At 44.2% G+C, this 15094-nt stretch overlaps 2 protein-coding genes across 2 annotated transcripts; both read left to right on the forward strand.

The window, feature by feature from the left end:
• The first annotated feature begins 8937 nt into the window (after positions 1-8937).
• LOC108250909 (glutamic acid-rich protein-like) lies at positions 8938-9823 on the forward strand. The gene has a single exon (XM_025002772.2). The coding sequence runs from the start codon at positions 8954-8956 to the stop codon at positions 9386-9388; it is 435 nt and encodes a 144-aa protein (XP_024858540.1). The 5' UTR covers positions 8938-8953; the 3' UTR covers positions 9389-9823.
• A 1687-nt stretch (positions 9824-11510) lies between these two features.
• Positions 11511-14864, forward strand: tdgf1 (teratocarcinoma-derived growth factor 1). Its single transcript, XM_017441012.3, has 6 exons — positions 11511-11799; positions 11877-11938; positions 12736-12882; positions 13535-13649; positions 13730-13836; positions 14101-14864. The coding sequence occupies exons 1-6, from the start codon at positions 11771-11773 to the stop codon at positions 14220-14222; spliced, it is 582 nt and encodes a 193-aa protein (XP_017296501.1). The 5' UTR covers positions 11511-11770; the 3' UTR covers positions 14223-14864.
• Positions 14865-15094: the final 230 nt, after the last annotated feature.

The following is a 15094-nucleotide window of genomic DNA, read 5'->3' on the forward strand; positions in this document are numbered from 1 at the left end:
CTCAGGGTGTAAAAAGGAAAATAGTTTGATTGTTGGATAGTTTCACACCAACAAACAAAAAAGTTTTTTTTACATCAAAACCTCATCTGAGAAGTTTGCGAAGTTTCTAGGTGGATAAAAATAAAATAAAACTGAAGTTTTTATGTTTCAGGTTTCTTTCAGTGGAGAGAAAATAGAAAAATAAAATCCAGAAATGATCAAAGCAAACAACTCATTGGTAAAAGAAAAATAATGAACAGAAATATACCTGAAAGTCCACATCCTTCTTAAAAAAACAGAAATCTGTTGATAGACGTTTTTCTTTTAATAAATAAATACAAATCTTACACAAAATGATGTAAAAATGTTTCAGCTTTAATTTTAAGTCATGTTTTTTACTTGTGAACTCATAACAAATTTTATTATAATTTCCTAATAAATATCACAATAAAACTTAAATTTTATCTTTCAGTTTTATTCTTATTGATAAAGTCAAAAGACTGAAGAAGAATAAATAAATAAATTCTTGTCAATAAAAGATTTCTCCTAAAGTCAGGATCTGAAACTCAAATCTGAAATTACGAGACTAAAGAATTTATCTGTTTTTCCATTTTTCCTTTAACTCTGACCAGTTTCCCAGTCCCTGCTGATGAAAACACATCCCCCACACCATGATGCTGCCACCACCGTGCTTCACTGTGGGGATGGTGTTCTCAGCTCGGCTTGAACCAAACCTCGGAGGTCAGAGGGCTTCTTCCACATGTTTGGGGGGATGAAATTCCAAACATTCGGCCATATTTTCTTCTGAAATCAGTTTTTTTTTTCCACTCTTGAATGAAGTCCGTCCCTCTGCAGCCTCTGGAGGACATGTCCTCCCGTCTCTGAACTGATCGTTTGAAGTTTTATAGATTTAGAAGAGTTTAAATCTAGATTTCCCTCATTTAACTCGATTAATCTGAAGTATTTAGAGTAGGTGTTTGTTCTAGTTCAGTTATCTTTAGTGATATTAAAATAATAATTAAGTCTGACTTCATCAGGAGGATCAGTTCGGGTTCTCGGGTCTCTGCTCAGCTGCTTCAGCGCTGACAGACACGCCGACCTCCCAGGAGGATCCGGTTCCGTCAGCGACTCGCTCAGATCGGCGTTAATCTGTTTCCTCATTAGGATCAAGTTCAACTTTTGTTTTATCTGAAGTGAAAGCCCAGAACCTGCTCGTTCCAGTGGGAGGAGGAGGAGAGAGAAGAAGAAGAAAAGCTGAGCGGAGGACAGACGGCGGAGGAGGAAACTGGAAAAGGTGTTCAGGTTTGAGGTTTTCTGCTCGTTGTCATCAGCAGCTGATGGTGAAACTGGGAAACATTCATACAAACAACCGGAAAGAAAAGAAGAAATAACAGATTTCTCAGACTGTAGAACATCTAAAACATGTTTTATTATGGGATGTTCTCTGACCAGCCTTGTGGACTGATGGTGTTTTAAAGTTCACCGACCTGATGAGAGCAGACACTCCAGCCCTGTAGGTGGCGCTAAACGCACCTGGAAGTTTCCACCATTAAAAGAGGAGGAAGATCCTCAGAACTGAGTCTGGTTTATTAAAGGGGTCTTCCTGCACCCCTGGTTCCTCACCAGCCGTCAGAGGTCAGAGGTCAGAGGCATGAAGAGACACAAAGAAGGTTCCTCTGCTCCTCAGCAGGTCTTCAGGTTCTGCAGAACCCTGTTACTCACTCAGGAGAGCGGTTCTCCGGACTTAAAGCTGTGGTTCCGACCGTCTGACGCAGGGTTCTGTGGAAACATTAGGAACCATAAATATCTTACCTGCTGCAGATGGCTGACCTCAGTCTGGAGAAATGCTTTAAATCTGACCAGACTGATGAGCTCACGGGTCACCTGAGCAGAACCAAACCAGCCTCAGCCTTTAAATGTTAGCTTTTAGCTCCTGTTATGGTCATTTTAGCTCCAGTTTTGGTCATTTTAGCTCCAGTTTCTGTCCTTTTAGCTCCTGTTTTGGTCATTTTAGCTCCTGGTTTGGTCATTTTAGCTCCAGTTTTGGTCATTTTAGTTCCAGTTTTGGTCATTTTAGTTCCAGTTTTGGTCATTTTAGCTCCTGGTTTGGTCATTTTATTAAACTTCAGCTTCTTCAGGACTTCCTTCACTCAAAGCTGCAGCAGAAATCTTTAGCAGCTTCAGTTTTTGGTGATTAAAGTTGTTTTTCTGCTGATTTTTGGTTAAATTAAAGTGACTCTTAGCAACACATTTAGACCAACTTGTGTGTTTTTTTGTTTTTGCCATCAGAACCAACAGAAACAGAAAACTGTTGATGATTTCTGACTCTGGGCTCTTCGGCTGCTTGTAGCCAAACAAACAGCTGATAGTAACATGTTGTTTATAGAAGCTCAGACTTGTAAATAAATGGTATAAAAAGGTCTGCGGTGGTAAAAATAGCCGTGAGTTTCAGTCTGCAGCTCCAGCTGACCTCCTGCAGAAAACTGATCCAGGCTTCGTGTTTCAGATGACGAAGGTCTCTTCCTCTTCCTCCCGCTGAGTGACTTCACAGAAAACCGAGCCGAGGCGCGTTAAACTCTGCAGCGACGGTTCAGTGATGTTAGAAACCAACAGAGAACAGAGGAAGATCTGCTCCTTCCTGTCAGAGATTAGGAAGAACCAGGAAGAAACAGGAAGAAACAGGAAGAAACAGGAAGAACCAGGAAGACAAAACTAAAAATAAATCAAATAAAAGCCGTAAACAGAACCGAGCAACTTTCACTTTTACTTTTATTGCTTTCTTCATTTTATAAATTTTATTTATTTAGGTTTGTTTCCAATCAAACTTCCTCTGCAGACGTTATTTTAGCTGTTTATGTGTCAAAACTTTCGGCTCGTTCAGCTGTGACCTTAGATAGATTTTTGCAACTTTTAGCTTTATTTTTGCTATAATTGCCTACTTTTTTTTAGCTAGTGTGTTGCTCCTTTTAGCCTTTAGCTGTGTTTAGCTTTTTTTAGCATTAGCCACTCAGTTTCAGCCTCTTCGCTCAGGTTTTAGCTTCTCAGTTTTGTGTTTAGGTTCAGTTCTGCTGGTTTTTCTGGCGTTTTGACTTCCTGTTTTATTTTGAAGGCCCGGTTCGTCCGCGGCTTCCTGTTCAGGCCTGGGTTCTGGTTCTGGTTCTGCTCACAGCTGTTCCTCATTTGTCACCTGAAAGTGGGAACAGTTTTCAGACTCAGCTGAAGGAAAGCAGCTAAATCCTCGCAGCTGAAGCCGAACCTTTCCCAGCGTGTCGGGGGCGACCTTCGGCTACTACCACTCCAAACTTTAGCTCAGCTTCTGTAAAACTGTCTGAGTCGCTGCTACTTCTGTGTTTTCTAATGTTCATTAGTTGTGGCGGCCATCTTGAATCAGGTTCACTCCAGATTAAATTAATAATTTCTGCCCAGTGGTTCATGAGATATTTTGCTAACAGACAAAAAGAGAAACCCGGGCAGTTACATGATCGCCCGTCCTTCATGGAAGCAGTAAATAACCACAGAAGTCTCTTCCTGTTGTTCTGTGAAACAATATTCTTTAAATCTTAATAAATCTGATCTTTGCAGCGATTGGCCAGTTCCCAGGAAGTGACCCGGCGATGTTTGCGCCGTTCGAGCACCTGTTGAATAAAGATTCATTTCAGTCAAAATGTTTTCACACAAGCCGCTGCTTCCACCCGACACCTAAATTAGAGCAGCAGCTCTGGACGTGCTGTGGAGTAAAAATAGCAGAGGAGGGAAGCCGGCTGATATTCAGAGCGGCTCCAAGTCGCAGCCGAAGAAACGGGACAGACGGAGAAGCTGGAGAAGCCGACGGCGTTCAGTGAGGAGCAGAGCAGGACGATGTCGGGTGAGTCGGCTTATTTAAACTTCAGTTTCTGTATTTAGGTGCTTAATCTTTGAAAGTTTGGTTTGGATATTTAAAAACCAGCACGTTATTTACAAATTAAAGGTAAAAATGCCAGTTTTATGCTAAGCTAAAGGCTAATGGTGTCAGCTGGGCGGGTCATGTGACGTCTCGCAACAACGCCGAAAAGAAATTTGTTCACAAGAAGCGAAACTTCAGCAGATCTGTTCTCTGTTTACCTTTAATGTGGCGAGCTGTAAACTCACAATGCATTCTGGGAAAATCTGAGGCTGCTTTCATACAGATGTTAGCTTGATGTCCTCCATCTTGAAATAAAAGACTCGTCATGATTAAGAGTCTTATTGACAGCTGAGATTTTAATTTGCTTTACTGTTAAATTCATGAATGCTTTAATAAATTTCCCTGTAAGCTGAGCTTTTAGCCATTAGGAGGAATTGAGGTTAAAGATGTTTGTTTCGCAATGAGAGCATCTCTAAAAGCATCTTCTGAGGTCATCTCCTTATTTTAGGTCCTTCAGCTTCATTCACTGAGAGGAGAGGAAGTCCAGACAGTCTTTTTATAAAACCATTAACTGATCCACAGTCTGATCATCTGTTTAGGTATTTATCATTAGGGTTACCAGTTAAAGCAATAAAGTACCTTTTATTAATATTTGCAGAGGATTCTTTTGTTTTTCTTCCATCTTTCTGAGAACTTTAGAGAAGCCAAAGAAAATCTGTGACTTTTGGTACCAGAACATCCGAAGACATGAGTGAAATTAGCAGAAAATGGTGAAAAATTCAGCAGAAGCCAGGAGGGAAACTCGGTGCTTTTAGAGTGACCAACCTGTGACTTTGGGCAGATTATCACCAATAATACGGTCTGAAATGTGTCCACAGGGTAGAGAGACATCACCAGTTTGTTTCTGTGTCCTTCAGGAAACACCATGTTGTCCAAAAAGGACGGACAGAGGACGTTTGGTAACGGCGCTCTGAGAGACCAGTGGGAGAAACGAGCGCAGAGCGTCGCCGACGAGTGCAAACAGGAAGCGGAATGGAGGCAGAAAAGCTCCCTGAAAATGTGAGATTTAAGACTTTTCAGGACCTGTTGTACTCCTGCAGCCGATCCACAACAAATATCCACAACAGTAGGCCTTAAATCTGCTCAAACTGGCTGATATTTGAGTTTTTCATGTAGCATGTAGCACATTTATACAAAACCAGACCAACCAGGGTCCAGGGTACAAAGACTGGGTGAAAACTTTGGAAAGTCTGAAGACGAGTTTGAAACGACGGCATGGAGTCGAGTCGAGTCTGAATGAAGACTTTTGCACAGGACTGTCCTGCCCTCCTCTGAGAAGCGTTCAGATGTCTTTTATGTGTTTAAACCGTTTAAAGTTGTTATTTGTGTGTTTTTAGTCTCTTCTCCAAGTGGAACTATCACTGGTCCATCGTCGCCAACGGAGACAAGATGGCAGACGAGGAGTCCGAGTTCAGGAGGGTCACGAGCCGAAAGGACGAAGACAAAAAGCCCAAAATCCGATTTAAGATCGTTCCTCCGCCTCCCAAAGCCGAGCCCCCCCCTCCGGTGCGGCCGCCTCCCAGGAGGTCCACGCCGTTTAAGCCCCGCAGGGCGAAACGCACGGTGGAGGTGGACGTGTTCCGGCTGTGCTGGAGGGAGTCCTGGAAGAGCCTGAAGCCGCCGAAGTACCTTTACCTGAAGGCCAAGGAGGCGGAGGCCAGAGCGCCGCGGCTGACCGCCATCGAGCTGAGCGAGAACAGGAAGTATAAATCTGCGCCGCGGGAATCCGACTTCGAGTGGGCAGGTCCGACTTTTAAATGGATCCGGTCCTGGAAGCAGGTGAGGGTCAAACCAGTAGACCAGTTTCTGCCATGAAACTAACGGACAATATGGCAGATCTTCTTCTTCTTCTTCTTTCATGGAAAACAGCTTTTAAAGGCTTGAAGTTGGGTTCAGAGCTGGACAAGAATCAGATTTAAAACTTCCTGATTTTGTCTTAAAAAAAGTCCTAAAATCGTCCGAGTTTCATGGGGGGGGGGACCTTTAGTAGCTGCAGGTTGGAGACAAATAAAATAAAAATAAATAAACTCTGAACATCTTTTAAAGAAACTTTACGACCATTTATAAAAACGGTTCAGTAGGCGGACCGACAGGACGAAAACCCTCCCAGCTTTGAAGCACGGTGGTGGCAGCATCATGATCTGAGACGATGTTGGAATTTGGGCAAAATGGAAGAAATAAGGACTGTTTCCAAATAAAGACACAAGCTTGAGGAAAACCAGGAGAACTGAGGCTAACTGCTATGTGCTAACTGCTAAATGCTAACTGCTAACTTCTAACTTCTAACTGCTAACCCTGAACACTCAGGTCTAAATGCTTAAAACTGATCTTAGGTTTCGACCTCAAATAGATTAAACATCTCTGGGAATGTTAGCATTTATTATAATGAGCTGAAAATAGAGATTCTTCAGCTGAACTGTCAAATTTCAGAAAAAAAGTCCAGATTAGCTCTTGAGTAAGGCTTCCTGACCTTAGCAGCTGGTCCAGTTTCACAGCTCCCCTCCGGAGGGACAGCAGGAGTAAATCACAGCTCGAGTTTTTAAATCTGATGGATTTATTGAAGGTTTGAGGATCTTTTTATTCCTTTAGAGGAAATTATAATTTAATTAACCTCATTTTGTCTTCATTGTTTTTGTTAGAGCTCAGTTTTATTTGGAAATTTGTGGCGTGTTTACGGATTGTTGATCTGAGCTGAAGATGGCAGCTTAAACTGAGAAATTTCAGAATAAAAGTCTTCTTCAGCTCTCCAGAGAACAAATAGTTTGAAGTTTCAAAGTCACTCATTGTTCCACGCATCGTCGACCTTCAGCTGTCTGGATGCGTTTCACCTGGAGTTCAGTTTCTCCCACCTCTTTGAACGCATCACGGCAGATTCTGGTTTTTGTCCCGGGTCGGCGGTCCGAGCTTCAGAATCTTTATTTGTTGTCCTGCAGGTGAAAAGTCCTGCCCAGCAGATCCGCTCTGAGCAGAAAGCCTTCCTGTGGGAGACTCTGAGGAAAAGAAAACTGGACATCAAGGTGGAAGTGGGAGAATATTCCCTTCCTGTCTGGGCCGGGACCTGGAAGATCATGAACTTCCCCTTCAGACAGCAGAAGAAGAGCTGGGACTGTGATTGGCCGAACTACCAGCAGGATCCCAGCGAGAAGCTCGATCAGTTCAGCAGAATAAATCAACAACAGGAGGAGGTGAGAATTCTGTTTTCTCTGTTTCCTGTCGTCAGATTTCAGAATAAAAGCCTTTTTGTCGTGTCAGGGTGAGCCGTCAGGCTGGGAGGACTCGTGGAAACTGTTCGACGTCACCGCGGATGAGACGAACTCTGGCCTCAGGTTCCCGGTCCGGATCAACGACGTCTCTGTTCCAGGATGGAGGAAGTCCTGCTGGATCTCCGCAGCTCCTCCTGAGGAGCACGAGGAGCGCCGGAGGAGCTGGAGCTCCTGCTGGGGATACAGACAGCAGAGCAGGTGGGGATCAGAGAGTCCGCCCTCTTCCAGAACAAAACGGTTCTGAAGTTTATTCAACTTTAACCTCGAGTAAACAAAAACAACAACAGATTCCACCGAGTCGTCATTTATGAAACAAAATTAAACGTTAAAGCTCCGGAGCTCCACGACGCCAGGGCGGAAAGACATCAGCAATGACCTCAGAGAAGGTTAACCTGGGAAGGGTCAAAGGTCATCTGGAGTCCATCGTTCCACAGAGAGGAAGATTAGACAGCTGCTGATCTTCACCCTGAAGGTCAGACCGTGCAGTGCTCAGACTACAGGCCTCAGTCAGCAGGTCAAAGGTCAAAGGTTAAAGCCTCTTCCCTCTAAAAACAACATGGCAGCTCGACTTGAAGGAACCAGAGGACAGATGTTTACCCAGAATGCACTGCAGCTGTCAGCACGGCGGTGGAGGGCTGATGGTCTGGGCTCCTCCTCAGTGGAATCTGTTGTTTTTTTTGTTTTTGATTTTTTTTTTTAACTTCTTCTGTTGAACTTTAAATGTGTTTAACTCAGATTTATTTATATTATTTTATTTTTAAATTTAATTTCTTTAATGACTTTGCCCCACAGGTGGCGCCAGGCGTCTTTAACGTCCCATCATCGCCACGCCGCCATGATGAACAGGAAACGGAAACACACAATCATCTTCCTCACCTCAGAGCTCCGTGATGAAGACTTCAGCGAGTGGAAGCAGGCTTGGAAAACCATAAAAGGATGGGTTAAACCTGAGGAGGAGGAGGAGGAGGAGGAGGAGGAGGAGGAGGAGGAGGAGGAGGAGGAGGAGGAGGAGGAAACGAAGGAGGAACCAGAGGATGAGGGAGACGAAGATGTGGAAACAGAAGAGGAAGAGGAAGAGGATGAAGGAGTGGAGGAGGTAGCTGTTAGTGGAAACGAAGAGGAGGCAGAAAATTTTAAAGACTCTCCTAAAAATACTGAGGAAGATGAGGAAGAGGAAGAGGAGGAGGAGGACGAAGGAGTAGAACAGGAGGAAGATGTTGGAAACGAGACAGACGAGGAAGAAAACAAGAAAACAGCAGTGGAGGAGAACAAAGATGATGATGAAGAGGAGGAGGAGGAAGAGGAAGAGGAGGAGGAGGAAGATGAAGGGGATGCTGAGGAGGAAGAGGAGGAAAACAAATCAGACAAAAAGGAAGGAGATGAAGAAGTAAACAAGGAGGATGAAGAGAAAATAGATGAAGAGGATGAAAATCCAAAAGACCTGGAGGAGATGAAGGATGCTGAGGAAGAGGAGGAGGAGGAGGAGGAGGAAGAGGAGAAGGAAAAGGGAGAAGAAAAAGGTGGAGAGAAGGAGGAAGAGGAGGAGGAGGAGGAAGAGGAGGAGGAGGAGAATAACACAGCTGGTGAAGAGGAAGAAAAATTAAATAATAAGAAGAAAACAAAAGAAAAGGAGGAAGAACCAGATGATGAAGAGGAGGAGGAGGAGGAGGAAGAAAAGGGAGAAGAAAAAGATGAAGAGGAGGAGGAACAAACAGAAGATAAAGGAGATAAAAATGATGATGAAGAGGCAGAGGAAGAGGAGTCTGAGATGAACCAGGAAAAAGATGAAGATGATGAAGAGGAGGAGGAAGAGGAAGAAGAAAACCAGAAGAAACACAAAGATGATGAAGAGGAGGAAGTAGAAGATGAAGAAGATGACAAAAGTAAGCAGAAAAATGACGATGAGGAAGATGAAGATGAAACTGCCTCCAATCATGACGAGGATGAAGAGCTGGAGGAAGAGGAGGCTCCTGGAGCTGAAAACAGAGAAGAAGAAAAACAGGTGAAGAAGAAAGGAGGCGGAGCCAAAGCGGCCGCTCCGCTCCACCTGCAGTTCCACAAACTCTGCGCCTCCTTCTCCTCCTGGAAGCAGTCCTGGATGGTGGCCGTGGCCCACAGGGGGGGAGGAGGAGGAAGAGGAGGACGTGGAGCTGAGGGCGTGGAGGGAATCCTGGAGGACCTGCCGACGGAGGAGGCAGGATGAAGAGGAGGTGGAGTGTTTCTCCATGGAGCACCGGAGTCGGAGATCCACGGGAGCGATGGAGGAGGAGGAGCTCCTGGAGACGGGGTGGGCTCTGAGCTGGAAAATGGCTGCAGGGAGGGAGGAGGAGGAGGAGGAGGAGGAGGAGGAGGAGGAGGAGGGCTGAGGTTTTAGGATTTGAGGAGCTTATTGACATTTTTCTACCAGCTGAGGAGATCAGAGGAACTGACAGAAGAAGCTCCGCCTCCTTCAGGGAGAACAGATCAGGACCTCAGCTGATTCCACTGAGTCATTATTTATGAAACAGAACCGGACCCAGCAGAACCTGGGTCCAGCTCCTGACCCAGCAGAACTCTCAGTGGGTTCCTGGTTGTGGAGGAGTTGTGGCCCACTCTTCTTTCCAGCGTTGCTTCAGCTCTCTGAGGTTCTGGTTCTGGTTCTGGACCGTTCTGCTGTGTTTTGGATCATTGTCCTGTTTGTTGGACAGAATCAGCCCAAACCATCAGCCCTCCACCACCGTGCTGACAGCTGCAGTGCATTCTGGGTAAACATCTGTCCAAACCTGAAACTCGGAGACTCACAGTGTTTGCTCTCAGAGACCTGAAGCTGATAGATCAGCCGAAAGCTAAGTCCTGCAGCTGGAAGCTTCTTCGCCTCGCAGCTGAGCTCCTGGTGATGTTTTGTTCCGTCTCCGTCTCACTGAATCCCGACGGTTGGAGACTGTCCGTGCCTTCGCCTCGCCTCGTTCTGTCCCCGCCTGGGCCACGTTTAGGATTTATAATCTGCCAGAAAAGAGGGGACATTGGGTCTGTGGGACAGCTGGGACAGCTGGGACAACTCTCTGTCTCACAGATGTTTGACTCTTTAAGTTGTGTTGACTTGTTGTTTTGAGCAGACTGTTCCTTTAAATCCAAAATGGCCTCAGATTGTTTATAAAATGTGGGTTAAATTCAGCTTTTCACGACGTCATTAACAGAAAGTTTCTCCAGATGTAAAACATTTAATGGTAAATCTGAAGGTTGTAGAAAACATCTGGAGATGTTGTGTTTAAAACGTGTAAATAAAGTTTTTATTGAAAAAAACAGCTGGTTTGTCTGCTGCGCTTCACGGAGCGGCCGCCAGGGGGAGACAGAGTCCACCTCTGCTGCTTTTTCTTCCTCAGAGTGGAGTTTACATCATCTTCATCCATTCAGACCTTCATCCAGTCCAGCTGATGTCCTCTGGTCCCTGATGGACGCTGCGGCGCGTCTTCGTCACGGTGTGGGATGTTGGAGGGTCTTCCTCTCCCTTTCACATGCAGACTTCCTGTTGGGCCTCCTGCTGCTGCGGCGGATTAGCATCAGCTCAGACTTCATTGTGATGCTGCTCTGATCACAAAACACCCATTTCCACCTCCACCCGTCCCTCTGAGCTCTCAGCAGGTCAACAGGNGGGGGGGGGGTTGGACTTCTATTCGAATGCAAACACAATCTGAAAACACTTCAGATCAAAACTGAAAATATTTAAACTTTACACCAGAGAGAAACAGCAGTTCGACCAAAAACAGAAGAATTCAGTTAAATCTAATATATTTTTTTTAACTTGAAGCTAAAGTTTCCTCCCAGCAGGACTGGATGGGCGAGCGAGGTTAACATACACGGAGGAGAGAGAGAGAGAGAGAGAGAGAGAGAGAGAGAGAGAGAGGCCTAAAGACTCAAACTAGTCAAGAAAAAGATTCAAATTTTTATTATTTTCAGATAAAAACTCACCTGAATCTTTAATTTCTGCTCAGTTTGTTTAAAGATCCTGTTTTATGATCTCAGATCTTTAATTCTTTTAATCAATGGTAATATTTTAATCTTAGGAACAAAAAGAATTAACAGATTAAAGAAGAATCATGTCTCAGATGAACACATGAAACAGCTTTGGGAACATTTTAAAGAAGTTTTCACATATTTTTAACACTTTCCTGCTCCCTCACATGAGAAAAACTTTTTAAATTAATGTTTAAGAATAAAAAAAAGTTCCCAAACAAGAATGTCTTTGGAAAAGCACCAGGATTCCCTGCTGAACCTTCATCATCATCATCAGCTGGCTCTGGTTGTTGATTCCGACCTGCAGACGGGCGGAAACGAGCCGGAGTGGGCGGGGCTTCCGGAGCCCCTCCCCCTGCAGGAGAATCACCTGGAGAGGATCGTCGGAGCTGTAGCTGATGACTGAGGAGGATCTGCAGCTGCTGCGTCTGTCAGGGAGGATTTTATTTCTTTTAATTAGTCTTTTTAATTAATTCTCGGACTCTGAGTTCTGCAGACTGAACTTTCTGCTGATGTTTCTTTATTTGTCTGGTTGAACTTTCATGGGAACGTTTGTTTTGGTTTTTTTGGAGGATTTTTTCGTGCAGTCTTCATGAAGATGGCGCATGCGCAGACGTTCAGGTGAGTCCTGTGATGAGAGGCAAGTTTAAAGTGAATTTAATGATTAAAAGTTTAAACTGTGAGTGTTTTATTTCCAGGATGCTGCTGAGTGTTTCCATCCTGTGGCTTCAGCTCTCTGCTGCTGTCCGGACGGATCCAGGTCTGTTTCTGACATTTAATCCACCTTAAAACTCTTTTTGGTTCCAGCAGCTTCTGCTTTATGTTATTTTAATTGAATTAGAGGGCTTTTACTTTGAAACAGATGAGAAATTAAAACCAAGTCACTTCATCAGGCCTGAATCACAAACCTGTTCGAGTTAAATTTGGGTTTTTGACTCAGTTAAGTGCTGAAATTAACTTTAGTAAATTAAAGTGTTTGACTGTTGGACTCTTTCAAATTAAAAGGTGAAGCTTTTATTTTTTGACTGTTGAATTTTCAGGTCAAACAGACGATCGATAACGTTTTAACTTTATTCAAGACTCGACTTGTTTTGTAGTTTGAATATTTTCTGACGACATTAAAGGAGGGTGACGATGTCTCTGTTAGCGAAATATCTCATAAACCCCTGGACGAATGTCTGCAGCTGATCCAACAAAGATGGCGTGGTAGTAGCTGAGAGTCATCTCCAGTGAAAATGGGCGACATGCATTCCTTGAAGGACTCAGTTTTGTTGTTATTCGTTCAATAAAACACAAATTAAGATTTTATTTTTTGATTTGAGTCACTGTGACGAAAACTTTGATAAAAATTAGAAAATAATTTCAGATTTGAAAAGCAGCCTTCCTGGAAGGAATGCATATCACCCGCCACCTCGAATCGAGTTGGCTCTAAATGTTCATCCAGCGACGACTTTTTGAGAGATTCAGTCATTTTAAAGAATGTTTATATTTTATTTTAACTGAGGAGAGATGAGGCCGTTTGTAGAAGGAATCATTTATTAGGATTTTATCTTTCAGAGTCTGAGGGCAGCAGACGCCGGACGTCTTCGCCTCCTCCCTCCCAGGACTTCCTGGATCAGTTTACTCAGCTGAAGCCTCCGAACGACGGCGAGCGCAGACACCGGGACGCCGGCGCCGTGCTGCCCTTCATCGGCCTCACCAGCAGTGAGTCTTCGGCCGTTTAACGCCGAGGCGCCGAAACTTTCACACGGCCGACACATCTGCTGCTGATGATGTTTGATCTACAAACACAAACAGGAAGTCAGGAGAAAGATTAGAATCAAGCAGAGCAATGACTTTTTCTGCTGAAACTGAACGCTGACAGGAGCAAAGATTAGATGTTAGGATGAAGTTTTATTAACTTTTTAATTAACATTAGGCTGCCTTAAAAAGGCAAAATGATACTAAAAAAGGAGCCAGTTTGTTTAAGCAGATTTCAAAGATTAATTTTTTGTAAGAATTGAAGAAATCTCTGTGTATTTATCTTGGAAAATCATTTAATCTGCTTAATATTTTGACATTAAAGGTTAAATAGCACAAAATCTTTTCTTTCTTTCTTTGACTTTCCTGGAGCTCCTGAGTTTGTCGTAGTTTAATTGTGAGAGTTTTTGTTGTTCTGTTATTTTCGGCTGTTTGTCGAGACTCCGGCTGTTTGCTGACGCGGAGCAGTGGATCAGTGGAATGTGTCGCAGCTGCAGCCTCTGTTTTACTTCACTGATAGGACGACAGGCGGCCCCCAGGACTCAGGACTCAGAAACCAAAGGTCCGGTTCATTTTGTCCTTCCGTCTCTAACATCAGCTGTTTTTGGTCTGGAAGGTGCCGAGCAGAGCCACAGCTGCTGTCAGAACGGAGGGACGTGTATTCTGGGCAGCTTCTGCGCCTGCCCGCCGTTTTTCACCGGGAGGAGCTGTGAGTACGACACCCGCATCAGGTGAGGAACCGGACCGTCTGGTTCCGCTCTGCTGTTCTGCTCGGTCCGTTAACGTTTCTGCTGAACCCGTCTGTCTGCAGGAAGTGTGACGTCCTCCTTCACGGCGAGTGGGTTCAGAGAGGCTGCTCATACTGCCGCTGTCTCTACGGCGTCCTGCACTGCTTCCCTCACGTCTTCAAGGACTGCGGTAAGAACCCGTCAGAACCGAGCCCACCATCCTCCAGAACCAGAACTGGACCCCTCAGGGTTCTGTTCACACGTTTTAAATGAATGTAAACGACCACGGCTCATTTCCAATTCTTTTATCCCACAAACACACAGACAGGAAGCAGTGATTTTATTGACACAAGTTTCTCTTTTTTAAAATCAGACACACTTCCTGATCTGTAAAACTGACTGCCGCAGCCGTTTTCAGTCAAACTAATCCCGCTTCTTGTCCGTTTCCCTGCAGACGACTCCGAGGCCGAGGTGCGTTGGTCCCGTTCAGCGGCCGTCAGGACGGCGCCGCCCGGCCACTTCCTGTTCCCGTCGCTGTTACTTCCTCTGCTGCTCGTCCTCCGATGTGTCCCCTAAAACCAGTGACGAGGACGGGTTATTTATGTGTTCGTTCAGCCTAAAGACTGGAAACTGAAGGAGACAAACAGATGATTTTACTGTATTTATTTGACTACAAACGTATGAAGCCAACAGGACGTTTTCTGACTGTTTCTCCGAAATGTTAAAGAATTATAAGAAAACTCCTCCGAGAGCAATTTGTGGGACAAGTCTAATAAAAACTGTACAGAATATTTATTTTTTTGCTAATGTGACACTTTAAAGCTGCAGCTGAAACCTTTAACTCTTATCAGGAGGTATTTTCAGGGGGAGCTGGTCTCTTATCTCCAGTTTATTGATGAGGCTTCATTTGATTATCAGCGACTCTCTTATCTTAAACAAACACTTCAACAGCAGCTGGAAGGAGACGCTGCAGAACAAATCATTTACAGTCAGCCCTGAATGAGTAAAACCTGCTAAACTGGAGGCTACAGACAGCTGCCTGCTGATCAGACAAACACTAACGAGCTTTAAGTTACCAATAAAAGATTTCTGTGAATTTTCTGTGCAGCCGATTGGAAGATTAAAGATTAAAGCTCCTGAATGAAAACGACTGAAGGATGTGTCTGTTATTGCAAAAACACATATACTACACATACTATAGTATGTCGTCCAAAAAAACAAAAAGACGACTTTTTTTCATTTTGGACGACATACTATTGTAAGTTGTATTTAAATGGAGGACTTGTGGACGTTCTTCTGGAGAACCTGAGGAGGTGATTAAATCATTGGAATCAGGTGTGCTGGAGAAGAACAACTAAAACTTTTTTTTGTGTTTGTTAAGAAAGTTTTTATAAATAAAGCTAGTTGAAAATGGGGAGGACGTTTTGTGTTTTTTTTTTTTTTTTTTT

Source organism: Kryptolebias marmoratus, linkage group LG14 (genome assembly GCF_001649575.2).
Source record: "Kryptolebias marmoratus isolate JLee-2015 linkage group LG14, ASM164957v2, whole genome shotgun sequence".
NCBI lineage: Eukaryota > Metazoa > Chordata > Actinopteri > Cyprinodontiformes > Rivulidae > Kryptolebias > Kryptolebias marmoratus.

Bases quoted from the DNA above. Each gene is read 5' to 3' on its own strand.
- tdgf1 (XM_017441012.3), top strand. From the start codon at position 11,771: ATGAAGATGGCGCATGCGCAGACGTTCAG. The intron at 12,883-13,534 runs GTGAGTCTTCGG...TTGGTCTGGAAG, and splicing joins CTTCATCGGCCTCACCAGCA to GTGCCGAGCAGAGCCACAGC. The intron at 13,837-14,100 runs GTAAGAACCCGT...GTTTCCCTGCAG, and splicing joins TCACGTCTTCAAGGACTGCG to ACGACTCCGAGGCCGAGGTG.
- LOC108250909 (XM_025002772.2), top strand. From the start codon at position 8,954: ATGAACCAGGAAAAAGATGAAGATGATGAAGAGGAGGAGGAAGAGGAA.